Here is a 27,738-nt window from a genome sequence, read left to right as displayed (position 1 = left end):
ATACCTACATTTCTAATTTTCTCCAAGTTGGTAGACGCGATCATATTGTCTTCTGACGTCACCCCATCCATCAGTCCTGTTTCACGTTTGTTCCTCCCCCGCTGTCATTTACGTTTCACTTTTGTTCCACCCCGGGGAACCGCGTCTCTCCTCCCAGTCACTGCACCGAGAGCCCCGCGGAGCAGCGCAACCACTAGGCAACAGAAGAGCAGGCAGCCAAATGGTCGTCAGCCATGTTGTTGGTGTGACAAACTCAACGAGCTGTCAGCAACAGGTCCTCCCAAGAAGTAATAGCAAAACTAAAAACTTTCAACGCTTTATATCTCCCTCGTTTCTCATTGGATAAGTCGTCGGCAAGAGCAGGATATTAATTTAGGACTTTTGGAAAACTCGGAAATGTGTCATTTTACTGACCTTAGCGAGAGATATCAACCAGAGGTAAGTTAAAAAGAAATGTTGTAAATTGCCCTTTCAGGAGTGTTATCATGCTTTCAAACAATGTGTAGTGTCCCACTGCTTTTATTAATGTAACAACTCAGAGAAAAATCTGCTTCTCAATGATTTAAATTGTGAAACTCAGTGCCATGCAACGGGACGTAATTGGTACTGGGAGATAAATCGTGCTTTCTAGTAAAATTGTGAATTCATAATTAGATAGATGCTCCAATGCATATTTTACGTTACGTGCCTATCGGTGAAGGTGGATTTGCATGTCATTGAAACTCGTTGAGCAGGTTGCAGAAAGCAGACGAGCGATCTGAGAATGTGTGACTTGCAGAGATGTAGGGCTGAAACTACAGCTGACTTTTTTTTAAACAGTGGTCCTCAAACTGATTTTTTTACATAAACAGTTGCACCATAACGGTCAGCATTAAATTAATGTAGTATGTCTGCGTATAAATAAGAAAGATGACCGAAGTTGTATTAGGTAAAAAGGGCACCTCATTTTATTAAACATTGTTACCCCATGCAAAGTTAGCCCATTAACACTGCACTTTAATATAACAGCATTAAAATCACTCAATGATTCAACTAAAACGTTTTGCACATAAAAAGTTCAATAAAAACCCTAACCCTAACCCCCCATACAGGGAACCCACATACGAGTCTGATGAGTGGGACGAGCCCCATACTTTGAGAAGCATTGCTTTACAGGCCATTGCTCAACACTGTTTGTGTATATCTTATTGCCTCATAGTATGACACATTTACTGGATAATGATCGGAGTATCACTTTGATGTTGCACTCCTGACTGCAAACACTGCATAGCTCTACAAGATATACTAGTTTGCATGGCTGACAAATAAACATTGGATGATAAACAAGTCCCCACTGTCAGTTTGTCTGTAAATAAAATGGGATCATTTTATGTTTTGTGACATTTTTGTTTGGTGGTGTGACTTGAGATTTGTCTCTATAGAATATTTTCCTTGGCTACTTAAAGTTTTCAAATACAGCTGTAGCACACGTGATTGTGCTTACAATTTTTCTTTTTTTTTTTGCAAACTTGATCGTCCCTGCAGCAACACTTCAGCATGGTATGAAACACTTCAAAAGGCCCCTGCAGATTTGTGAAATGTGTTTTCTGTTGTGTAAAACGTTCACCTGCCAGCCACATGATCATAACATACCATTAAAAGCAGGCGTTTCAATCACGAGTCGTAATTGTCATGCTGACTCAACCTGCTTTGCTTACTTGAGCACCCTTGGTGGCTTTCCACACTATTAGGCACTGCTACAACAAACATGTGGCCGCTAGTACAAGCGAGCAAGAGCTAGCAGACTTTTGTCTGCAGTGTTGCCAACAGCAACGTTTTTGCAATATTTGGCAACTATTCCAATCCCACATGCAACTTTTTTCCAAAAAGAGCCTTGACAGATGAAAAATCAGTATTTTCTGCATTGTGGTCAAGATTTGGCCTGATAATACTGTATGCAAATCTGCAGTTTCATATACATACACGGCCACCGTAGTTAGTGCTCACTGCTCTTGGTGCAAAATTCCTTATTTTTTTCCGTAGCTAGTTTCTTGAAGAACTCATAAATTGGGTCACTCATAAGTCGAGGTACCATTTTATTGAAGCAGGAGACATAAGAACAAGGAAGTGGTTTGAGGTTTATTTCTCATCTGTCTAGCTCAGTGTGACCCCCTTTTCAATGTCTGCTTGGTTTATTATTAAACGATGCACTGATTGGAATTACATCTCCAGATTCATTGCTGCTATTAGAACGCATAGTCAGTGCCAGGTAGGCTATTTATCCAACACTTCTGTGTTTTGTACATAGCTAGTGAGACAGGCATGACCTTTTGAACAGCAGCTGAAACCAAGTTGAAGCATTTGAGGTTAGACTTGCACAGGCAAGCCACAAGTGAAATGACAGACTGCAGTCTGTAGACATGGTAGAATTAAGCGCCTAATGTCTGATGGTTTATTACCAAAAAATGTCTGCGCTGGTCACTACAGTGGAATCTCAGAAGTCCAACACAACCCGTTCGGACCTTTAAAGGGACAAATTTAGCACTTTTTTTCCTGGTTAGTGTAGCATGGATACTGACTTTTGAAGTCAAATTTCATACTGCTATTTTTAACATACAGTAACTTGACAGTAACTCAAATCTCCTGGTGAGTTTAGTTCATCTACTGAACACTGTATGAAATTCTGCAATAAAGCAACTCTATTTTTCTAGCACCATCAAAACAGCGCTTTTGTGTGAGCGTTACTTCGAGAATACGCTCTGTGTTCCATCTGTCCGTTCTTTGTGTTCTCACACACTCTGCCGCCCAGTCAACCTTGTGTCTGTTGCAATGCAAATATTAAAAAGGCTGCTGAATTCATTTGGAAACTCATGGCTACTTTGACAGAAGGCCTGTTTGTGCATTTTTGTGTAATATAAACTATGTAAATAGGGACATTTTAGAGATGTTTAGAGATCTAAACTGGCCATCTATAGTCGGCCCATTGTGTGTAACAAGTCTTTGATTCTCTGAGTCAGGCAGTGATCATTCTGATTCATATTGTGTTTGTGAAATATGAGTTAAGCAGTAAAATTGGGTGAAAGCATCCTCTGGGAGACATGCTTGTACTCCAGAAGCATAACGGGCTCTGAACCAAAGAGGAGAAAGCATGTAACTGAGACGAAAGGAAAGGACCTGACCCAAAAAGTGAGACGAGGCGGAGAGCGACAGATGGCAGGCAGTAGATTAGTCTCCCGCTTTGATCTTCGATCCTTGTGGGCATCGATTGAGTACAATCAGTCCAACGAATCCCTCACTCACTCTGTTATGCCTTTTTATTTTTCCCCAAACAGTGTTTTTTGACCATCTGTAACTCTAGCTCCCAAAATAACTTGTCAGGCATCTTTTTTTGTTCTGCTGTCCCATTTGGGAGTTAGTGTTCTCAGATTGCTGTGTCATGTCCAAGCTGTCCTGCTGCCAAAGTCAATGATAGCTTCCTGTCAGCTGACTGATGATGAGGAAATACTTGGTTCTGATTGCCGGGAAGGAAATGTTGAGTAGAAGCCTGGAATGTGTCCCCATTTGCTTGTCATTCTTCCGGGTCATTTCTTTCCCAGAGCAGTGAATTGATCGCAACTGGCTTGGAACTTCCAAGTCAATCTAGGACACCCAGAGCAGTATGGTTGTGTTTGATTCAATGAGAAATCCCCATTGTTGGTGTACTGAAGCTACTTTTATTTTGGTAGTCTCTTTGTTTTCATTAATATTAAATTTCTGCGTTGACGATCACAATTCTCACATAATTCCCATGCTTTTTTTACTTTAAAGGTATTAGCAGTTTTGATTACAGTTACAGAGTTGCCGCTATGCACATAACTAAAGCCACTTGTATTGCATGTTAATTATTTGTTTTATGTTAAGTTCAATAATAAATGTCAATTGGGAGTGGCCTTTAACAGCTTGACCTTTTATTTTCAAGGTTTACTATCAGCGAAACTGTTGCTGTTTTGTGAAGTTTGATCAATTGAGTTCCGCTCTAATTATCTGGCGCTGGTAGCTCAAATTTCTGCTTACAAGTCATGCATACAAAAAAAATCACCTGAGCGATGACTCGTATCTCGGAAAAGCTGTACGCCGGGTTACTTTTAAGGGAACCTGCTCAAGACTTTGTTCAGATTTCAAAAGTGTTTTTCACATAGGAAAAACAGATCAGACTAACGCCATGGTTGAACTTTTATTAACTGTACAAGTCATAGTTTAATATTTTTAACACTTTGTTAGTGTTGTCATGCACGACAAGTTTTTTATCTCACACACTGTAGACTTGTTTTCCCCCAAAGATGTAGTCAATTCAGAAATGTATGACCACAGGAGCTCTTGACTTCATAAGTTCCATTGTGTCACTGTCACCATTTTCTTGCTCACTATATTCTTTAACAATTGACTGATTTATAAACCTTGACATGTTGAGTCATGTTCATTCAAAGCATGCGAACCAAGAATGAATGGAGCGAAAACTGTTGACGTGACATAAATCAACGTGGTATAAATATGTTTAGGATGACTCCCACTCTCATCTCAAGCAAAATTACTATTTAATATTTTAGTGTATGTTTCATACAAAAGGTGCCATTCTATACAGTGAATGTTAATGCCCTCACTTTAGCACCAATAAAGAGTGACTGTGGATAGTGTTGGTACCTCTCCCAGTATGCTTTAAAAGGTTTGGAAGGTGGTCTGAGTTACCCAGCCAGAGGGGAACAGGAGAAGCCCTGTTAGACTGTGCTGACTGGCTAAAAGCTGCCTCCTGCTTCCTGCTTGCCTTGTTCGCTCCACGACTTGCTGTACTGTGCTGTGCTGTACTGTTCTGTCCTGGCAGCAGTGCTGACTGATGACTGGGCTGCCACTGTTTGTTTTGCAGATGACTCAAAGCAGTAGCTGAGGACACGATCGGGAGTTCAACCCCTCGCTGGGTCCCCGACACCAGCAAATATGAATGGTAAGCTGGCTCCTTGTTTGGATGAGTGCACTGTGCGCATGTATGGTTGAATAGTCGTCTTTGTTGGAGAAAGCGATGATAAGATAACCTTTGTGTGCAAGTGGACTTCATTATAACATGTGCCACAACTACCGTTTCTGATTTTAGTTTCGCAACTACCATTTCTTATTTTAATTTCATTGAGCTGTATTGCATTTTCCCATGACAGTTTTCAATCACTAACAGTAAATCTGTTTCTGTGGTTGTTTAACTTAACACTTAGTTTAGGGAGTGTCTAGTGTCTTTGCTATTTGTGTGCCATCTCCCTTTGGTGCCAAGTGCTTGTTTGCTTTTCTCAGGTGAAGGTTTTGCTTCCTGGTAATGATCATCAGTGTAATTTTATTTGAACAAGGCTTCTTCCTGTGTGTTTAGGTCATTAGTGTAATGTATCATTTAGAAACAACTGAGCAAGAGTGAGATTAATGACAAGGTCAAAAGCATGCATTGGCAATATAGCATTTATAGGAATTGGAAGACAAAATGGATTTTGGGCTTTCTATGCAGGTTCCACTTTTCTAGAAATACTTCCTACACAATTTTGGAGTGTCAAAGTCAGAGTTCAAGGGGTTGAGGTCAGGTTTCTCATGTTCCTTTTGCTACACCAAAGTCATCCAAGATAGTATGTACAGTTTAGATCTGGTTTTGTATTGTCGGAAGGTCCCAAACAGCCCTTTCCTCATACATGGTTGGAAGCATAGAGCTCTCTAAAAATATCTTTGACGCATAAAGACTCAGTAAAATCCATCCAACCCAATTTATTAATTAGTAAATGAAAAGGTATGTAGTATATAGTGTTAGTCTGCCTCATATTGTTTCGCTCACAGTTGTTTATTTTTGTGTTATTTATTTATTTTGCAGGTGGTGCTAATGTGTGGGCTGTCACGCCAGAAGAGAGGTTGAAACATGACCAAAAGTTTGATACCCTGGCCCCTTCAATGGGTTATGTTTCAGGTGCATCCATAAGTTCACAGTTTTTTGGTTTTTTTTTTTTATCTATAAGGTGTATCTTGGTCATTATTTAAAGCAGGATCCCTCTCAACTCATTTAATTTATCTATTCTATCTTTCTTGTCTTTTATCTTCCTTTCTGTAGGTGAGCAGGCAAGGAAGTTTTTCCTTCAGTCGGGGCTACCTGCTTCAGTTTTGGCTGAAATATGGTAGGAAATAATTGTGGAACAATAAATTCCCCCCCAAAACTATCCTCGACTAACAATTTTGTTGCTCAATCCCAGGGCTCTTGCTGACATGAACAAAGATGGCAAGATGGACAGGTTGGAGTTTTCCATTGCGATGAAGCTTGTGAAGCTCAAACTGCAGGGAACGCCGCTTCCTTCTGTCCTGCCAGGCATCATGAAGCAACCTCCAGTAGCTGTTCCCAATCTCAGCTACGGTACTGATCACACTCTAAAGCAGTTTAGAACTGTTGCTTTGAAGCAACAGATTTACATCCAAAAATCTTGACAAGATTTTAACACTGCCTTTTGGTGGATTGCTGTCATGCAAGTTGGCTATCATCTAACTCATTTGCTTGTCACGTGTTTATGCCTTAGGGATGATGCAGAACATGTCCCTGATGCCTGGAACCAACCTTTCTATGTTCACACCTGTATCCATGGCAACCCCAGGACCCACCTCTTTGCCATCAATGGCAGGCCACAACCTGGGATTTATTCAGCCAATGGCTGCTGGCACCTTGGCCACTGGTACCCAATATTTACGTTGTTTTTATATGTATAATTATTTATCCATATGGTCCTGCTACTGGTGTCGTTTATAATGCAGGAAACTATTCGATCACTCTTGATTGTTTTTATTTTTGCCATAGAATACACCTAAAACAAAAGGAATCTGCTTATGAGCAAAGGTGTAATGGCTGTGTCCTAATACTGCTGTCAATATCATGTATCATCCATCTTCTTGCTGATGCGTCTATAAATGAATGGAATTTATGTTGATGTATTTTTCAGGTCTTCCGCTTTCTGCATCCTCCTACGGTTCTCCTCTTGCATCCAGGTAACACACACACACACACGCTAATATTTCAGTGCCCAAAACAATAGCCCTTCACATTATCAGCCACTTATCTAGTGGGATGCTTGTAAATTATACGCTATACATCATTTATTATTCATCCATCTGAAGACTGCGAGGACTAAGCCTCAGTATATTGGTGTTTTTAGCTTTTATTTTTGTATTTTCTTTGTGCTGCAGCGCCACTTTGCCACCCTCCTCAATGACTGCCCAAATGGCAGCAGGCCTCGGGGAGTGGGGCGTGCCACATGCCTCCAGACTCAAATATAGGCAGCACTTCAACGTCTTGGACAAGCAGATGACGGGATACCTCACTGGTACTGTGTGTGTGAGTGTGTGAGTGTGTGAGTGTCTATTTGCACAGTGCACTTAGGTCATACAAAACCCAACTATGTGCGGCATGCAGGCGTGGATGTTCATGAACAACCGTTGATTTCATAAATGTTCCCTCCCTCTTTTTTTCGCTTTCTTTTTTGGAATCTGAATTGCGTCAAGCATTGGCTATCTTGGCAAGCGTGTATGTGCTTGTGTGAATGGCAGGCTTGTTGGACCAGTTTTTCTGAAGTAACCATAGTGAGACAATGAGCACACACCTACTCAAGCCTGCCTGACTTGCAGGGCAGTTATGTTTTTTAAAGTGTGTCCCAACATAATAAATAAAGCAAATTCATGGCTTTATGTGGAATTATTGTAGTCTCCCCACCTACCAGACTTTGTACTTACAGTTTTGTTCACATAATACTTTTAGTCGTGTCTTATACAAACTTTCCACACCTAGACATCAATTTCTTTCTCTCACATTGTAACCTGACTTTAGTACGTATTTGTGATGAAAATTGAAAAAATTTTTTCCTAAATCATCTCCTCATTCTGCTGAAATTGCCTATACATAGCAGATCATGTAATTCTACCTTTAATAAATATAATCATTCAGTTTTGGTTTAAATACAAAAATGGGGACAAAGACTATGAGCATTATTTTAGGCTGGATTACTATGTAAGAAAAATTTAAATAAATAACATTCCATTTGTCTGCAGGTCAGCAGGTGAGAGGTGCCATGGCAACCACAATGCTCAGTCAGACTCAGCTCGCCTCTATCTGGTAAGGAAATATGATTATAAATGCAAAACTATTCGTAAATGGTGACGTGTACTTCTAGGACAACCATCAAGGAGCTATCAAATTGTTGTGTATACATTATGTAGTAATATCATACGTTTATTTTGCTTCAAAGTTATAATTATGATGTGGCCAGCGACAAAAAATTGTTTGAACACCCCTTATCTATATTATCTAAACTCTATTTGTGTAAGCATGTTCTCTGTGTTTTTATAATTTATCTACGTACTATATATATGTGCATGCACAAATGAATACGCATGTATATTTGAATCGAAATATAACATAATACACACAATGATTTAACCTTTCTACAGGAATTTGGCTGATGTGGACAAGGATGGCAAGCTTTCGGCCGAGGAGTTCATCCTGGCCATGCATCTGGTGGATGCAGCCAAGAGTGGGCAACCACTGCCGCGAACCCTGCCAACTGACCTGGTGCCACCCACACAACGGTATGTATGTATAAAATGAGCCAAAAGAGTCACCACATGACTGCATTATCATTATTTGCTGTCTGAATGATATCATCCTTTTCTCACAGGAGCCTTGCAAATGGATCCAGTGTGTCCAACTATGCGGCGCTTTATGATAATTTTGATGTTGAACTGACACAGCAAGCCAGAAGCAACAGTCAGTTTTTTTCCTTATTTTTTTCTTTAGAATTTGAAAAGTAGTGCCTTCATTCCTAGACCTGATATAATTGGATTTTTCAAATTATTTTTCTTCAAAATTAAGTTGAACCATTTACTGTAAGTGATTACATGAAGCATTAAAATTGTGTACCTGTCATCCTTTAGTGTCATTCGAGGACAAATTCAAAGCCAACATGGACCGCGGTAATGCAGAGCTCGAAAAGAGACGATTGGCGTTGCTGGAAGCGGAAAAGAAAGAGCAGGAGAGGCAAGCTCAAAAGGCACGAGAGGAGCAAGAGCGACGGGAGAAAGAAGCTCGCGAAGCGGAAGAGAGGAGGCGGAAAGAGGAGGAGAGGCGGCTGGAGCGCCAGAGAGAGTTGGAGAGGCAGAGAGAAGAAGAACGTCAGAGAGAAATTGAAAGAAAAGAGGTGAGGCTCTCTCAAGAAACCCTTCACATTTCAAGAGGAGTTTCTGGCGCAACTGTTCTACTCGTACAAAATTATTCCCCTGCTGTATATTGTTGGGTTTTCTCTACAGGCTGCACAGCGGGAGCTTGAGCGGCAAAGGAAGGAGGAATTTCAAAGGAGGAAAAGAGGCGAGCTCCAAATAAAAAGGCAGCAGGAGCAGGACGACATCATCCAGCTCAAAGCTAAGAAGAGGAATTTGGAGATGGAGTTGGAAGCCGTGGTTAGTGATGTCAAGCGACTGGAGGCTCAATTGTAAAAGTTGCTCCAACCTGGGTGGAGATTTCAGGTCATTCTTTGTGTCTTAAAACTCAAGGGTAACAAACAACGGCAGATTTCTGACCGTTTGCGTGACATTCAAAATAAGAAGAAGCTTCCCAGGACTGAGCTGGACCTTATTAATCAGAGGAAAGATGCACGCCATCTTGACATCAAAAACATTCAGCAACAGATTGAGGTTAGTGTTGGTTTTCTTTCTAACTGTTTAGGATTACCATTTTGTTTGCTGAATGCAACAAAACTTTTTGACAGGAGTTCCAGAAGAAATTAGCCCTATTGACCCCAGAACAGAAAAGGCTGACAGAGACACTCCAAAGCATGGCGGTGAATAACCTGTCAGGTTGGTGTTGTTGGTGGTAATATTTATTTTGCAAACTGACACAAAAGACATCATAAGAAACACAAAAATGAGTATAGCGTGTAACCCAATGCAACGGTTGACACGTTAGTATTAATTCAAATACATTAAAATATATTTCTCCTATAGTATTTGCCTCATAAATACCAGCTTTTTGTGCTGTCTCATCCTATGTTTGTAGTGTCCACCATCTCCAACTTGAAGCTCAATGTCAACCAGAAGCGAGGTGCATGCACAAACCTGAAAACTCAGTTGGAAGCCCTTGAGAGAGAAACTGCTGCCAAACTGGAAGAGCTGGACCGGTATAACAAAAACATGCAGGTAGAATAAGGCAACATCATATGTCGCAACTTGACATAGCATCAGTTAAAAACCTTGCAGTCACATGAAATAGTGAGTCAATATGACTGTGTGTATGGGTCACACTGCGTCACGCTTTATGTAACTTAATTCCTCATAGCATTTATTTACTCAAAAGCAGATAGTGGATACATTTAGTCTGTTAGTGACATTTGTGCTAGAATGTTAATTGCCAGTAAAGACGCAATCAATACATTTGATGCTTCAAAGCGGCATTGGTTAGTTCACTACATTTGAAATTCATCGGAAAAACGCTTTGTGCTTCAGTGCTGCTGGATTGGTTATCGACCAAGTTCAATTTGTCTCACCCATTAATGCTTATATGTCTGAGCGCAAACACAACTTGTCCATGAACTACAAAGTTTGATAATGTTCTCATATACAATTGTGTCCAACTTGCTTTCTCCTTTTCAACATTATCTTTTGCTACCTTCAACTGTTGTTTGTTTCTTCTGCATCTTCCTCCTGTCCTCTTGTTGCACATCTTCCTTGTAACTTTGCAGCATGTGGGTGCTAACGACGCTTTGCTTGAGGCAGTCGTCTCACTGCTGGCCTGCCTGCGTAATCTCTTCTACCTGCTGAAGGTTTTCATTCTTCTTGTCGTTCTCAACTTTGAATATCTTTTATCGGCTGGTGTCATTGGCTATCCCCATTTTTTTATGTTTTGACCCCAACCCCCTCACTCGTCTAACATGTATTTTTACTTTTACTCCTTTTGCTCAGCCCCTTACTTGTTAGTCCAGTCACCCCCTGTTTTTCATCTACATCAGGAACTAAAAGCGAGCCAGCAAATGCAGCAGGCAGCACTCGAGAACCTGCGAAGCATCAAAGAGGACAAAAAGCAAGAGCTGATTCGAAAGAAGCAGGAGCACGAGGAGAGGAGGAAACTAGAAGAAGAGAGGAGGCGGCAGGAGGAGGAAGCTCAAAGGTCTTTTACACGTGAAATGCCATCGAACCTGCTGGACGATTTTCACATTCGTGTTTTCATCTGTTTTGCAGGCTTATCAAGCTAGAAAAGGAGCGTCAGTGGAAGGAGAAGTTGAGGAGGGATGAAGAGGAGCGCCAAAGAAGACTTCAGGAGGAACGTGAGGCCAAACAAAGGGAGGAGGAGGAGAAAGAAAGGCAGGCTCTCATCCAGGCAGCAAAGTTGGAGGCCGAACGAGAGCTCAGGGCAAAGCAGGAGGAGGAGCGCAAGCGCAGAGAAGAAGAGGAGAGGAAGAAAAGGGAGGAGGAGGAACGCCGGAGGCAAATAGAGAGACAGAGGCAGGAGGAAGAGAGGAGAAAACTGGAGGAAGAGAGGAGGCAGTTGGAGGCTGAGAGGAAGAAGCTGGAGGAGGATAAAAGGATGGAGGAAAGGAAAAGGAAAGAAGAGGAGGAGCGACTGAAGCGGGAGGAGGAGAGAAGGAGGCTGGAGGAAGAACGCCTAAGGAAGCAAGAGCAGGAGGCAGAGGAGAGGAGACGGCTTGAAGAAGAACGCAGAAAGGAGATGGAGCGGGTGGAGGAGGAAAGGCGGAGACAGAGGGCAGCCCAGGCAGCCGTCCGAGACTCTGAGGAGAGGAGGAGGTTGGAGGAGGAGGAGCGAAGGAGAAAAGAGCAGCAGGAAGAGGAGAGGCGAAAGAGGGAGGAAGAGAAACGGAAGCTTCAGCACCAACAGGAAGACGATCGGAGGAGACGTGAGGAGGAACGAAAAAGAGCAGAGGAGGATAGAAAGAGGAAGGTGCAAGAAGAGGAGAAGAAGAGAAAGGAGCATCAGTCCAGTGGAGGAGGCAAGATTGACATTCAAGAGAAGCTCAACTCTTTGCTTCGAGGACTGGAGGAAAGGAAAGGTAAGTCAATACGACTTGAGATGGTCAGATGATGAATGAGGAGCTTCTTGTTTGGTTCAAATTGCTCATGTGCCACCATAGGCCGGCAACCACGGACCATGCAATCCAGCAAGTCGGTGACTCTTACGCCCTTCAGGTCACTTTACCCGTTCACGGCACGAAACCACGAAGAGCTCACTTTCAATGCGGATGAAATCATCGAGGTATGATTGCAATCACCTCACAAGGGCTGCCCTCCAAAATCAAATCAATTATCTTTGCACTTGATATATTCTCTCCTCACTTTCCAACTCTCCGTCCTCTTCTGTTAGGTGGATGAGACTGTGGAGCCAGAGGAGGGTTGGTTGTATGGGCACAGACAAGGTCTGATGGGTTGGTTCCCAAAGAGCTACGTAGAGAGGGTGGGCCAGTCGGACTTGGCAGCCCCTGCGCCACCTCCGAAGTTGCCCATTCAGTCGCAGCTTTCTAATGCTCTTGAAGCGGCAAAAGTAGCTGGGACTAAATCTGCCTTCACCCCAACGCACTCTCCAAACTCTACTCACTCTGACACACCAGGACAGGTAAGTTAGCTTTGTTGGATTTATTATAGGATGATATCACACACAATTGACATGGCTGACATAGCTTGCCTGGAGGAACTGTTACCATTTCAAACCACACCACGTCAAGAAAGCTTTTCAATGTCTAAACGTACCTATATGGAGACACCGTTTTTCTTTTATCAGCAGGTGGTAGGGAACCTGCTCGCCCAGGCCCTGTGCTCCTGGACCGCAAAGACGGACAACCATCTGAACTTTGAAAAGGACGATGTGATTCAGGTGCTAGAACAGCAGGACAGCTGGTGGCTGGGAAACCTGAGGGGAGAACAGGGCTGGTTCCCCAAGTCTTACGTCACACTTGTGGGCGAAGGGGACAGTTCAGAGTATGTATTCAAATACACACAAAAAAAGAACAAGATCGTTTTAACATGTTACAATATTTTTTTTCTGAAAGCCTTGGTGGCAAAACGTCATACAATCAAATTTGCACAATAGATAAGTTTAAGTCATAACAAAGTAAAGTTTATTTCAGCAACTCTGGGAAATAACATTAATACTGCTTTGTATCATTTTCAGCCACTCACCAAATTGCAAATAGTGTTAATGAGTTCTGAGTGTGTTTATAAATTTATTTCTCTGTGTTTGGGTTCACAGCGTGACAAACTCCACATCCGGTGGTGCAGAGATGAGCAACAATCAGCAATTTGAAGGTGAAATCAACCGCCTTAAATATGGCATTCATTCAGGGAGAATGGATCTTGTAATGTTCAGCCACAGCATTAGTAGCAACTGAAACTCAGCTTTATGATCAAAACTTTGGAGAGTTCATAATTTAGGACATGTCTTATCCATGTCCTCACATTGGTCAGATGAGTGTATTTGGCCGTTAGTGTACTATTTTGCATTGTTGTGGTTACAACTTCATGGCTGGCTTCAAGCTTCTCATCACTTTTTCTATCTAGAGTACACAGCGTTATACCCATATGAGTCATCCGAGGCTTCAGATCTGACGTTCAGAGAGGGGGATGTGATCTTGGTGACCAAGAAAGATGGAGAATGGTGGAACGGCGTCATTGCCGACCGCTCGGGCGCCTTTCCTGGCACCTACGTCAAACCTAAGGAAGCGGACGTAAGGATTTTCGAGTACTAGAGCTCTAGTTGATGTCGCCTAAATTATTTGTGGTTTTAAATCATTTTATTTACGTTTCTCAGGTGAGCACAAAGAAGAGAGGTTGGTATCTTTGTCCTGATTGTGATATTACGCTCTCCATGGCATTACAAAATTTACTCCTATTTGTTCTTGCACAGAGATTGGCAAGGTTACTAGAGCCCATTCCTCCTCTGTACCTGGCCAGCTGAACCTGGAGAACGGCCAGCTCATTGTCGTCCTCAGCAAAGACGCGTCAGGCTGGTGGCTTGGAGAGCAGCAGGTCAGTCGTGCTCGTGTGATCTACTACTGAACAGTAGATGGCACCAAATGATTGTGCCCTCTATGTTGTCCATTTAAAGTTGGCAGCAGGTGAAAGTCTTGTCTGATAAAAGTTGTGATAGTCATGCTTGTATGTGTGTTTTAAAACAGGCCCGTGGTAAAAAGCGTCAAAAGGGCTGGTTTCCTTCCTCACATATTCAAATATTGGCGTCTAATAGCGGCAAATCCACACCAGCAGTCCAGTCAGGTAAAACAATTTCACAGCCATGATTACAACTCTTATCAGAATGAAAAATACTTACAGGCCTTAGATACAATGTTTGGCTCATTGACATTGCCCTCTTCCCTAGGAGTGTGTCAGGTGATCGCCTTATACGACTATGTAGCCGCCAACAAGGATGATCTGAGCTTCTCAGCGAATCAGCTTATCACCGTCCTCGACAAGAGCAACCCGGATTGGTGGAAGGGAGAAGTCAATGGGGCTACTGGGTTGTTCCCTACCAATTACGTTAAGATGACCACAGGAGACGGTGACCCCAGTCACCAGTGTAAGTAATGCACGTACACATGACCGCACCCTTGAGTCATAATCATCGCCGTCATTCGTAGTAGTAGGATGATACGGTGAACCTTACTCACCCTCCATGTAAGCATGTTTCAAGTGGCTTGTGGGAGCTGTTCTATCATCATTGCACTTGGCATGCAGTTTTCTTCTTGGTCTATGCTCTTTTGCACAGCACGCAAATCAGTGCGTTGTTGGAGATAATTATACAATGCAAGCTGCAAATCATTCAAAAACACAGCCAAGTACATTTAAAAACAGTTTTACAGTGGAACCTCTGGATTCAAACATGATCCGTTTCAAGAAAATGCAACGTCAGGTCTTCTCTGATTTAGAATATCATTTTGCCCGTAGGAAATACAGGAAATGTATTCCAGGCTCAAACTGTTGCCGTCATAGAAACGCTATCAAAGTACGTTATCAACCGTATGAGTTAAAAGCATAAATTGTGTTCACTTGTCCATAACGTTGATGAGTGGTAAACAAAGATGGCTGTTTCAAAGTTAGACTAAATACAGATTTATTACTTTCTTTTATTAATATTATCAATCACTGAGGCTTGGAGCATTTCCCCATAAATGTTTAGTTCTACTCTAAACTACATAACCCCTGGTTTGTTGGATTTGAGAGGTTCCACTGTTTTTTACCTAATATTCAACCCAGGTTTCAGAATAAAACATCAAGACAATCCCTTACATTGTGGGGAAATTCACATTGATGACTCAGCATCAGGAGCAACTCAGGGGTCTCAGTATCTTCCTCAAGGAAACTTCGACTGGTCTGTGGGGAGCCGGAAACTCCCTACTGCTAGATGGCCACTCCTCCCTTCCCCTTCAACCATGCTGCCCTGCAACTCATGATTTAAGGAGATTTTTTTTTTCCCCCCTCTGCATCAGCACTTGTAGGGAATCTTCTAGGTACAAACCGGAGTGGTACTTGCTTGTTAGCTTTTAATCTCTCCTTTTCATCCCATCTCCTCCTCCTGTTGCTTCTCGCTGATTATCTTACCTTCTCCTCTTTCTTCATTTCTCCACTTGTTGCCCTCCCACCCACTTGCCCTCTTGTCTCCTTCTAGGATGGTAGAATGGGCTCCACCTCCTCTCCTTCTCCCGGCTTCAGAGAAACCCACTATTAGTGCACACTGCTCTGACGGAGTAGTATTTGGTTGCCCGGACCGTCCCATCTACTGACTACTCTCAATTGAATACTGTCATGTTTTGGAGACTTCTTCTCACCTCGAGAGACGTTTTAGAACCGAACGAAGAACCATAAGCCTTTGTGCCTTTTTCAAAACAAATATACTTAGAGAGGGGTGATTGTGGGTCTTTCTATGGTTTATGCTTTTCTTACACTTTTATTTTTCACCCAACTTACGTCCTTGCTCAGCATCTATTCTCTCTTTTTGGGGGCGTCCATGATTTATCTCACCAGAATGCCTCCAGCGATATTATCCAGACTTCTACCACCTTTTCATCAAGTTTGTTAGTGCCTTCTTCAGCTTATCCTCAGTGGAAGTGGGAGCATCATTATGTTTGCTTACAAGACTACAATATTGATTTTTCTTAACAGCATGCAAGCTTGAAGGAGAACCTGTGTCTAGTGCGCTGCCATGTTGTGCTAATGAGAGAAAGGGCAATTTTCTGCTTAGGTTTTAATGATCTGGTTCAATGTATTTGCAAGCTTTGGTCAGATTTTAAGGCTTCAAGAAAACAGAATGATGTATTTATTTTCTTTGGGTTCTGCCTTAAAATATTAAAGCTTTGTTTGATTTCACATTTAAGTGTTAGTGTTATTATTCCTTTATGTATATTCTTCGGTCGCGTACATACATGTGTGTGGGTGTGTGTGTCTGTCAGCAAGATGGGTTGACCAAATCAACCGTTAACATTCTCCCTGGTTGATGTTTGTCAAAGAACCATTTTTCATTACCCCCCCAGTAAAAAAGATACCGTATATAGATAACTTTTCTCATCTTAGATGCAGTTCTTAACCTAATTTTTTTTCTACGGCTGTAAAATGAAATCAACAACCTTTTTGTTCCAAACATGCCACCATGAACCAAAGAAAGAGTCCCTCTCCTTGTTTTGGTACAAACAGATTTATTTTGCGCACAGAAACATTTGTAATCTGTCACCAGCAACACTGAGAAAACAGCCAGAAGGTGAGGGAGACAAAGACAAAGGTGTTGAAAAGTCATACATGTGAAGACAGGGGAAAGAAAATCATTTTTTTATTATTTTTTTATTTGAATGATACATGAAACCTACTTCATGTGATGACTTTAGAGAGCAGGTTTCATTTTTTAAACCTCTGGGATGAGGTAAACAGTGAGTGTTTGGTTAGTGAAGCAGAAAGAAGAAGGGTGAGTTTGGAGTGCTCTCAAATGCTAAATCATGCATCCGGTAAGTATGCACGTGTTGTGTTCTCATTATTATGTGACTTGACAGCACAAGTTTAACACAATTATTTTTTTGGCCTAAATGTTTTACAAAGAAGTAGTGCAAAGTTGCTTCAGTTATAGAGAATTACTATTTTGTTTTGCCTTTGTTTTTGCATCCCAAATACCTCGTCTTGTGTGTGTTTTGTGTGCGCTGTAGGGTGTGCGGACCTGACCAGCTTGGAGTCGCTGAGCCCGCTCGAGAAGAAGAGGCAAGGCTACATTCATGAGCTGCTACAGACCGAAGAGAGATACGTGGAGGACTTGCAGACAGTGCTTGAGGTGCGACAAAGCAATCCATGTTAACTGTACATCTGCATGGCAAATATCTGTTCTGATCATTTTAGGTTTTCCATAAACCCATGTCGGAATCTGGACGATTGACTTCTGCAGAGATTAACATGATCTTTGCCAACTGGAAAGAACTGATTAGCTGCAACACTAAACTTCTCAGGTTTGTGCTACATCCACTAGATCAGGTTTGCAAATATTTTTAGTTTGCTTCAAACCTTATTGTGTCGATGTATTTTTTTATTTTATTTTTTGTCAGGGCGTTGTCTGTTCGGAAGAAGAGCGGCGGGGAGAACATGCCGGTGCACATGGTGGGAGACATTCTGGTTGCCGAGCTGTCCCACATGCATTCGTACATCCGGTTCTGCTCGTGTCAGAGTCAAGGAGCCGCACTCCTGCAGACTCGCACTGACAATGAGCCTGACTTCAAGGGCTTCCTCCAGGTAGGACTGAGAAGTCATCCATGTGTTTTTCTGTGTATATCCTTTACTGCTTTGACTTAGACAGTGATTAGTAATTACATAACCCTTTTCAAAGTTTTATCCTTTCATTTTGAACAGAATGTGATGTCCCACCCTTGTTGCATAGATTTGCATTTATATACATTTCAATAAGATGGAAAATGTAATTTATTTTATCAGTTCAACTTTGGGAACAAAGGTAAAACTTGTATGTTATTTAGATTCACCTTGCAGAATGAAATATTTCTAGAGTTTATTTTTTTATAATTTTTGGGATCATAGTTTACAGCTAACAAAACTCTCTTCTCCAGCTCTTGAAATTAGAAAATGATGAGAGCAGTGAGCAACAATCAAAATAATAATTTTATTTACATATTAAGTAAGAATTTAAATTCTCCTGCGTCTGAGTGTGTGTATATAATTAGCCTGCTAAAATAAATTTACATGATAAATGATAAATATAACGATAAACGAATCTTAGATTATTAGAAGATAAAAATGGGATAACCCTGAATGTGTTTTCTGCCTACTAATCAACTTCCACTAGGCAGATTGAAGCCTTGGCGTTTTCATTCATTTGCGCTCATCTAACCACTTGTGGCATTTTGAATCTTACCTTTGCTGTCATTTGTCAGAAAATCAGCTCAGACTACAGATGTAAAGGGATGCCGCTGTCCAGCTTCCTGCTCAAGCCCATGCAGAGGATCACACGCTACCCACTGCACATCAAAAGTGTATGCATGTCCAACAGCTACTTTTGTGCAGTTTTGTGTCCAAGAAAAACAGAAGTAAAAGTATTCTCTCATCTTAGATTCTGGAGTGCACTGCAGAGGGCCACCCTGATAGAGGCCCTCTGAAAGAAGCTCTGGAGAGAGCAGAAGAACTTTGTCAGCAGGTGTGTAATGCATTAAGTGCATTATCCTATTTTGGTGTCATACGGATTGATTTAGGTGTGCATCAAACACGCTTGCTTTTTTTGATGAGTATATTTTACTTTATGCCAACCAGGTCAATGAAGGTGTGAGAGATACGGAGAACTTGGATAGGCTGGAGTGGATTCAAAATCACGTCCTGTGTGACGGTGCAGCCGAGGTATTACGTTGAAATTTCTAGCAAATTGAAAATGATTCAATGCAATTTGAATTCATAAGTAAATCGCTGCCATCAACCCACACAACTAAAAAAAAGAATTCTAAAAAAAATATATTTTTCCCCCCTTCTCTCCCTCCACAGAATATCGTTTTTAACTCTATCACCAACTGTTTGGGCCCAAGAAAATTACTCCACAGTGGCAAGGTGACTGATGTAGTCGACACAAACATTTCAACCACTATTCCACCATGCTTCCCTTATTTTACGTTTTGTCACCTTTATGTTTTATTCCTTATTCAGCGTGGATGTTAATTAGCATTTGTCTTTATTATGTTTGCAAGATCTACAAAGTCAAGAGCAACAAGGAACTTTGGGCCTTCCTCTTCAACGACTTCCTGCTCTTGACTCACTCAGGGAAACAATTCACCTCATCCGGCATTGATAAACTGTTCAGCACCAAGAACAACACACACCTCAAAATGTACAAGCCGGTAAGACACAAAATATCATGCTGTCAATCAACTTGACGTAGTTTTTATTATCATTCTTTTTTTTTCCGTTGATATCTGCTGTTTTCCTGCAGCCTATTATGCTCAATGAAGTTTTGGTGAAACTGCCGGATCCTTCTAGTGACGATCCCGTCTTCCACGTCTCGCACATCGACACGGTTTACATACTGAGGACGGAGAACATCAATGAACGGTAGCCATGCACACAAACACACGTACGCCTGAATAGCATGTTGTGCGTTGAACATGTGCATTCAAAACTTTCAAGAAGGTCAAATGAAATGAACCTGTTAATGTTAAACTGTTTGTGAGTAGTATATGTGTAATTTAGGCAGCCAAAATGATCAATCTGATCCTTTGCGTTCGCAGGACAGCCTGGGTTCAGAAGATCAAGGCAGCGTCTGAAGAATCTCTCCAGAAGGAAAAGAAAACGCGGGACAGGGCCTTCCACTGTATGCCTTTCACACTGTGCCCAGCAAATGTCATGGTCGCTGTAGATGAACAACTGTTGCTTGTCTTTTTAGCTCGATCCTTGAAGGGAACTGGAATGGGCCGTCTCCTTGTCACAGTCTTGGAAGCCTCTGAGCTGAAAGCAGTCAGGTCCAATGGTGAGTATGAACGCATTTGCTCAATTGGGTGGCTTTTGAGTATTACATAGTTGCTTGACCCAATGGTCATCATGATCATATACTTTAGGGGCTTTTGAATGTACTTCCTCCTGCTTTCCGTTCATCCTTGTCAACCTTTCCATCCTCTCACCTCCATAGGTAAAATGAATCCATACTGCGAGGTGACCTTGGGATCTCAGGTCTTCACGTCCCGAACGCTCAATGACACCACGTACCCCAAGTGGAACTTCAACTGTCAGTTCCAAATCAAGGACATTTACCAAGACGTCCTCAGCATCACCATATATGAGAGGGACCCATTTGCTCCTGATGGTCAGTTCCACTCTTTATCGTCGCGCCTCCTTCACATAAAATGTTCACATGAGTTACAATGACTAAGTACTAGTATTATTCTTTGAGTCATTTTTCAATGAAATCCACTTTTACATTTTTTCTATTAAATTCTGGTGAGCTGCTCTCTTTTTTTCTTTCCCAATTTAGAATCAGTATAAAAACAGTCCAACTCACTGTCATGATCATTTTCTCTTCTCAGACTTCCTGGGACGGACAGAGGTTCCCATGGCAAACATAAAGAAAGAGCTGGAGAGCAAAGGCGGTGGAGCGCGGCGTCTTGTGCTGCAAGAGGTGTCCAGCGGGGAAGTGTGGGTCCGCTTCGACCTGCAGCTCTTTAATGGCAAATAGCTTAACCAAGGCCTGCCTTAATGTTGTGATGAAGGAAGGCAGAAAATCTGTCTGACATTACCCCAATCCTTCTGAAGGGCTGTTTTTTTTTTGTTTTTTTTTTGCTTGCTTTTACTTGAATGAAAAGGGGAATATTAACAAATCTTCAATGAAGCAACTGTTGAGTCAAGTAATTCAGGGCAAAGTCCACCAAACAAGTTGTAGTAAACTCGAGGACCTTTGCTCCAGTCTGAAGCGAGCATGACTGATGGTTTTGCTGATATGCTGTCTACCCCCATTTTGCCATGAAAACAGTAGCACTAGTTTGAACAAAGTCTACTGCTGTAGATAGATCTCAGGCTATTTCATTCTGGGTCAAGTAAGTCTCTGTTATGACACAAGGTGCCGTCTCCTCTGTGTCCTCTCTTCTTTTCATGTTTGGCCAAGTTTGCCATCTTTGTATTGTGTGCCTGCAAGCAAAAGCTCCTTTCAACCCGTTGAACTTTGTGTGCATTATTAGCTCACAACCAATTTCTAACTCAAAGTTAATTTTGTTGATATCAAAGCTTGTAGGACACACTGTTCTTTGCCATATGTTGACTGTGGTTAGGGGAGATGATTTTTTTTTTTTTTTTTTTTTAATAGGAGTAAAATCACAGCAATTTTCCAGGGGCATTCTACTAATTAACTGAATAGTGTCTTTAAAAGTGTCTGTGTTTCTTATGTATCTTTAAATTGTCTAAGTTGTTGTGGAAGGAGATAGGTTTGTTTAATGATTGTTCTTTAATTTCTAATTGTCTGGTAATACAATCAACACCTTTTCCTCTTTTTTTTTTTGCCCCTCTCAAAGTCCCTCGCAATTATCTTTTACATTCAAGTCCAAAACAGAAGCTGTGCAATAATAATAATAATAATAGAATTAAGAATTCTCTTTTGTGTTCTGTTCTAAGTGAATCCTGCTGTTTATTTACAGCCAGTGTGCTTGCTGCATCACTTTTCTCAGACAAATGTATAGTGTGACTTTTTCTGTTCTTCCATCCCACCACAGATGTGAATGTCACCACACCCTCAGCGATGTTTAATGATTTGACAGTAAGCGCCTGCCGGGGTTCTGCATATTAATTACAATGTGTATTTATTTCTTTATTTATGTGAGGGACTATCCGAAGGTATAACGCTTACATAACCATGTTCATGTTCACTGGTATTTTTTTTTTAGGGTCAGCAAAACATGTTACCATGTTTTCTGTAATTGTTAATTCCTCTCTTGCTAGTTCAACCTGTTTTAGATCTTTTTTAAATTACATTGATTTGACTTTTTTCCTCTTTTTTTTTTCATTATTCTATTTTATTTCTGCACAGATACTGGACTGCATAAGTACTCCCAATAGAATTGTGAAACGTGTTTGTTTGGTTGTACGTTTTGCAGCCATCTGCTGTGCCCGCCGTGTCTGTCCGTTTACCTGCTGTTTGTAATATCCTGGGCCTGATTGAGGCACTCAAGGGTTGTCGAGTCAAATTAAAGACATTAAAAGTGACCAGACTAACACATTGTTTGAAAGGCTCACAAAAATTTACTTTGGTACCCCAATAGAGCAAGGAATCCCAAATGTGAATGTTTTACCATCACTAAGTGGGAATAATTTTTCAATTGTGTTATATTTTGAATCCATTTTGTACATAGTAGTCGAGGAGGGAATTTTGGAAGAGTAGAGTGCACAAATAGACCTCATTAAGTCCTTCTTCACCCTCCACTAGTTCTGAGTGCACAGGAGCAACAGTGATTGCATAACTACACTGACAGTGGCTGTGAGAGAGGCACACACACGCTCACAGCTGTGCAACACAACATCAGCTGGAGTCAACCTACTCTGCCTACAGTGGGGTTTTTTAATCCTGTAGGGACATTATTAAGATTATTAGTTACTCCTGCTCCGTATAGTACGTGGAACAGAATTATTCACAAAGAAATATTGTTGAATGTAAGACTTTAAAGTTAAGTAGAATCCGTTTTACAGTTTTTATTCATGCCTTGAGATGCAAGTTGCGTTTGTTCCGATGAAACAAACTTGTGTTTGTCAATTCATCATTCCCCATTAAAATGAATAGACATGCCATTAATCTGTTGAGCTCCAAATTGTACTGTTAGTTTCACTTGCCATGTCCCACTGTGCATTCATCTTTTGATATTGCTTAAATAATTCACATTTACTGTAGGTTTCTCTCACATCCTGTACACGGTTGCAACGAGACAAAAATAGCCCTAGCAAAGAGAAATAGGCGGACGGGAGAGGGAGATGGTGAGTGAAATACAGAAAAATGACAAAACGCCGCAAAGCAGAAGCAAAGAGCTGCAGAGTAGTTGAGAGGCAAGATGGAAGTAAAGAAGAATAAACACATATGGGGGTAGAATCAGAGAACAGAGAGGCAGAGTGACAGTCTGAGAAGCACTGAGTTCCACTCGACTCAGTCATGAGAATGATTTCATTATTACCACATGAACAGCTGTCTTATGTAACACACACACACACGGACCTAAATAATGGCAAAGGGGGCACATCCTGGATACAAACCTGAAGAAACGCAGGTGCCCTACGTAAACAAAAGTCTTGACAAGTCTTGGTACATGTTTAACTATAGCTACTGTACTATGCGGTCTTAACTACTACTCCATGCGAAATGGCGATATTGCAAGCGCGTACAAAAGAGTAGTTAATGTATTGAAAGCCTCATTTGGTTACGGCCTTAGGCAAACTCATGTGAGCAAGGCACCCGATGAATGCAGTTCATGGCAAGACAAATGTGCCAACTCACTAGGGTGCAACCCATTGAAAAACACAGCTCGCCCCCCTCTCCATACAGCAGTTTCCTCACACAGTGTAAATATACTGGACACAAATGTTGATGTGCATCTGTATTTTCATCTAAAAACAGTTATTCCATTTTTTTTTCAATTACATTGCTATATCTACGCTGAAGTCCTCTGGCGCCCTTCATGAGAGATACTAAAGCTACACAGTTTGACTACGAACTGGCCGACCTTACATGCTGCACGACAGTTCTTTCATTTGCGGCAGTTTCTACGATACTTTAGAAAATAGCATGGGGAGAAAAAAAGACAGAAGGTCCTAGAAATGTAGCTGCATAGAGTTTTAATATAACTTGAGAGTGATACAGTAAGTAGTTGACTCTGCCTGCCAGTAGACTTTGACGGGACTGTCCCTTGTGACCTCACAGTCACACATCATGCGTCGACTCATTTACAATGCTGTAATGAGTGACTGTTTCCATCTGTTGTGTGTTCTAATGTGTCTGGCCGGGTGTGTAATGCAAAAGAGGGCCATGTTTTAACTCTAAGACAGGCTAAGGTGCAGCTCGGATGCATAATGAATGTTTAAAGGCTTCAAGCCCATGTGCCTGTACAAGAATACTTTTTGTTCCATTAATAGTGATTGTGAGCAAGTGGTTATTCAACTGTACTGCCACATGACTTAACCAGAGTGCCACATGCTTCTGTTATTTCCTGCAACATCGGAAGACAAACATGTTATCCATGAATAATGTATATGACTCACTTATGTAGACAGGTGGAGTGTAGAGTGAAGCTTGTTTCACACATTTCTTTCTGGGTGCAGTGATGAGAAAACAAATATTTTTTCCACCCAGAGGCCAGGGAACAATTGTGAATGTACTGTTATGTGCAGCCTGGTGTGGAAAGACTTTGAAATGTGCTGAGACTTGATATTGACTCTTCAGATGCGCTATTCTTTCGAGTCCAATTAAAAAGCCTACCGCACTGATTGCCCTCATATGCGCGCGTGTGTGTGTGCGTGTGTGTGTGAGATGTGTTCAGGTACACCCACTTGGCATCCATGTGTGACTAGACCACAGTGTGGGGGACCTGATGCTAAGCCGACATGACAGACGCAAATAATGTCTGCTCCCGTTATCTTCTCTTCCCCCTCGGCCCTGCAGGAACCTTTTAAAGGGCCAAACACTGATACAAACACTCACGCACAGAGATGCACATATATACAGTATGCCGTGGGTATGAGCCGTGTACCAACTGCACACATATGTATGCCCGTGTAACATGACGTTGCACCAAAATTCTAAGAATGACTACTGTTGGATTTTTGTCCACAATTTAGGGAGCGCGTTATCTGCGCCTCACGGCAAAAGCCATTGCCAATCACCTGTTATCCAATTTACTCACTGTGTGCTCGTTTGATTTCTTCAGATTTAGGAAAATGCTAAGACACTGAAGCAGAAATTAGACTTACACAGGTTGGTTGAGTTCAATCACAATTCTTGTTCAAAAAGCTCTGTCTTCAGGAAAGTACAATACAGCGTTGGGCCTTTCAAGAGCGGAAAGTCTCCATTCAGAACAGGCAACGTTCAACGTTTTTTGGTCAGCTTATATTCAGTTGCACATGCCAGTGTGGGCCGAGTTTGATGGGTGATGAGTCTTTGGGGCGGGGCAAGTTCGCAGGAGAGTCTGATTCCATGGGAGTGGCTGCTGGTTCGGTGAGAGCTGGTTCAGTGGGGTTGGGTGCTGATTATGGGCGATTCGATGTGCGGGGGCTGTTGTTTTCCTTTCCGTCTTTCAGCCTTGACGATCATCTTTGGCTGGGCTGTCTCCCTCTGGCACCTGCTGGTTTTATCTCCAAGTGACCTTCCTGTAAACATTCTCCTCCATTCTTGCACATACACTGTCTCACCTAATTCTTTCATCATTCTTTCAGTTTTGTCATTTTGTACGAAATTATGTGAGCTTTTGGCTGTGACATCATTAATCTATTACTGTTCCCTGACTATGCAAAGTTTGTTCTTTTGATCTCCATTTACTTGCTTACGTCATCATATTCTTAGTTTAATCATGCTTTCAACCATATCTTTTCTTTGTTAGGTAAAATATTTCCCTCTGTCCAGAACGTTCAGTAGTAATCGAAAACTGGCGTCTAGCATTTGTCAAAACATAAGATACAATCAAGTACTGAACATTTTTAGACGACTTTGGCAGTGTCCGTGATTTAGAAAATCATCAGGCATGCATTACACAGTTCCTTAAGGGTCATTAAGCTATTTAGGCAATATATCAAAAGACATTTGTTTTTTCAAAGTGCTCAGAAACATATATCAGATCATAAAGTTATAAAAACCTTTCTCATTACCACTTATCAAAAATGTCTAGTTATGTCTTCTTTATTGATTTGGTGTGTAGGTATAATTATATGCTTAAAATGTTTCTTTTATTTATTTAATATGTGAATATACTTGTCTGCTTATGTACTTTATTCAATGAGGTTTGAGCATATCTGTTTTTGTAGCTAGGCAGGACTTTTTTTATTTCGACCTCATTCCTTCACAACTCTCCTAGTTTTGCAACACTAAAACTACCTGAATAGTATACAATTGCACTTGAAGCACCATTGTTTTGAGGTAAAATGCTGCATTCAAGATTTCTGATATATATATATATATATATATATATATATATATATATATATATATATATATATATATAAACTTAGATTTATATTTTAAAATGGTCTAAATGCTCAATTCACAAAGCAAACGAACCACTTGCACAGAGCACACCTACGGAAGCCCAACAAGCATGAAGGAAGCGGTGGTTCATTTCTTCAATTCGCATCGTATTCTTTTTTTCATCTAGTATTTTATTTGACGACTTTATTTTTAATTTCATCGTGTTCGTTTTATTCAAATGGTTCATTTAAATCAGCAATTAACTGAATACTAGGTTGGGCCTTTCGTAATGCGCAGGTTAGTGATGTGCATTCCAGTTCTTTTAGGTGAACGGATCTTTAGAATCAGTTCACTCCTAAGATTTGTTCAAACAAATCGTTCAACGAATCCCCCCACACACAAACACACAAAATGATACGGCTTTCTTTTTTTTTTTTTTTTAAATAATATCCAGTGGAAATAACCCATACACATCAAACAATACAACTACCCCCAAATTATTATATATGATAATAATTGGCTCGGGTAATTAACACATTTCTTTCTATCACCCAGTCGTGAACGGGAAGTTGCGTCACTGACTCGTTCGTGAACGGAAAATTACGTCATGATTCGTAAAGTCCCTCCTCCATCTAACCCTCGCTGGCGCTGCTGATTGGTCGTTCGCGTAGATTCAGGAGTGAGTGACAGACAGCATTGCTGCTATGCCATTGCCACCCGACACACGTTATGTTGACATTGATATTTTAATTTTGTATTTGTTGGCTTGTAGTTGATGGTGTTATTACACCGAATGTGTTTGTGTTTGAATAAAAGGTTGAAAAAAAACCCGTTATGCCGACATTTGTTATTTTGGGGGACACCAACTCATACAACAACGCAAAACACACACATATTGTCATATAAAGCAGTTAACCAAATGTCTGATTTTTATGTTTTAATTGGTGAATATAAAAACAAGGAACAAAAAAAACAGACAAGTTATAACATAAATGTCTATTAAAATAATAATAATAATAATAATAAAAGTACATCTCAAACCAGCAATCTAATGTGAAACTGCAGTGCATATATTGAATAACAACATTTAGGCATATATATGCATACACGTTATTTAAAACCGACTATAAGTAAATCGTAAATGTACATTCTGGCTTACATAGTTTACGCCAGGAGACGCAACATATTTACTGACTGATCCGTTGATGCACAGGAAGGCAGTTCACTCATTGTCTCGCAAACGGGAAAGCCAGGATTCGTTCCCTCACTGATCCGTTCTCGCGGCGAACTGGAAATGCGAATCACTCAGTGAGTGATTCACTCACTGAGTGATTCACTCACTGAGTGATTCAATCAATCTAAGATTCGTTAGTTGGTGAACGAATCTCAGATTGAACGAATCTCAATTGACGATTCGTTCATGAACGGGAAGTTACGTCACTGACTCGGAAAGTCCCTCCTCCATGTAACGCTCGCTGGCGCTGCTGATTGGCTGATTTTCTTCTTCGTTTTGTTTTACGGCTGGGTAGCACCAGCTTCAATGGGCATTACTGACATCTACTGGTTGAAGT

At 41.2% G+C, this 27,738-nt stretch overlaps 1 protein-coding gene across 3 annotated transcripts; it reads left to right on the top strand.

Moving 5' to 3' along the window:
- Nucleotides 1–32: 32 nt before the first annotated feature.
- itsn2b (intersectin 2b) lies at nucleotides 33–22,215 on the top strand. Of its 3 annotated transcripts, XM_088372220.1 has the most exons (41): nucleotides 33–438; nucleotides 4,880–4,957; nucleotides 5,855–5,947; nucleotides 6,089–6,152; nucleotides 6,228–6,385; nucleotides 6,546–6,698; nucleotides 6,963–7,008; nucleotides 7,207–7,343; nucleotides 8,065–8,128; nucleotides 8,464–8,601; nucleotides 8,691–8,779; nucleotides 8,947–9,209; nucleotides 9,319–9,468; nucleotides 9,562–9,702; nucleotides 9,777–9,864; nucleotides 10,064–10,203; nucleotides 10,746–10,826; nucleotides 11,013–11,170; nucleotides 11,242–12,068; nucleotides 12,150–12,271; nucleotides 12,380–12,628; nucleotides 12,794–12,990; nucleotides 13,262–13,317; nucleotides 13,570–13,736; nucleotides 13,820–13,838; nucleotides 13,916–14,037; nucleotides 14,187–14,283; nucleotides 14,387–14,584; nucleotides 17,196–17,317; nucleotides 17,383–17,489; nucleotides 17,586–17,769; nucleotides 18,423–18,521; nucleotides 18,599–18,682; nucleotides 18,796–18,879; nucleotides 19,021–19,083; nucleotides 19,221–19,370; nucleotides 19,463–19,581; nucleotides 19,758–19,840; nucleotides 19,913–19,996; nucleotides 20,156–20,329; nucleotides 20,550–22,215. In XM_088372220.1, the coding sequence occupies exons 2-41, from the start codon at nucleotides 4,951–4,953 to the stop codon at nucleotides 20,696–20,698; spliced, it is 5,526 nt and encodes a 1,841-aa protein (XP_088228346.1). In that variant the 5' UTR covers nucleotides 33–438; nucleotides 4,880–4,950; the 3' UTR covers nucleotides 20,699–22,215. The 3 variants fall into 3 exon arrangements, with proteins under 3 accessions (XP_088228346.1, XP_088228345.1, XP_088228344.1); XM_088372219.1 differs by lacking the exon at nucleotides 10,746–10,826 and having other exon boundaries at nucleotides 35–438; nucleotides 12,797–12,990; XM_088372218.1 differs by lacking the exon at nucleotides 10,746–10,826 and having other exon boundaries at nucleotides 37–438.
- Nucleotides 22,216–27,738: the final 5,523 nt, after the last annotated feature.

The sequence above is a fragment of the Syngnathus floridae genome, chromosome 3 (genome assembly GCF_059516105.1).
Source record: "Syngnathus floridae isolate MCC-2025c chromosome 3, RoL_Sflo_1.0, whole genome shotgun sequence".
NCBI classification, from domain to species: Eukaryota; Metazoa; Chordata; class Actinopteri; order Syngnathiformes; family Syngnathidae; genus Syngnathus; species Syngnathus floridae.
Note: the sequence above shows the minus strand (reverse complement) of the source record. Positions and strands in the feature narration are given on the sequence as shown.

Bases quoted from the DNA above. Each gene is read 5' to 3' on its own strand.
- itsn2b (XM_088372220.1), top strand. The intron at 8,602-8,690 runs GTATGTATGTAT...CTTTTCTCACAG, and splicing joins CTGGTGCCACCCACACAACG to GAGCCTTGCAAATGGATCCA. The intron at 20,330-20,549 runs GTCAGTTCCACT...TTCTCTTCTCAG, and splicing joins GGACCCATTTGCTCCTGATG to ACTTCCTGGGACGGACAGAG.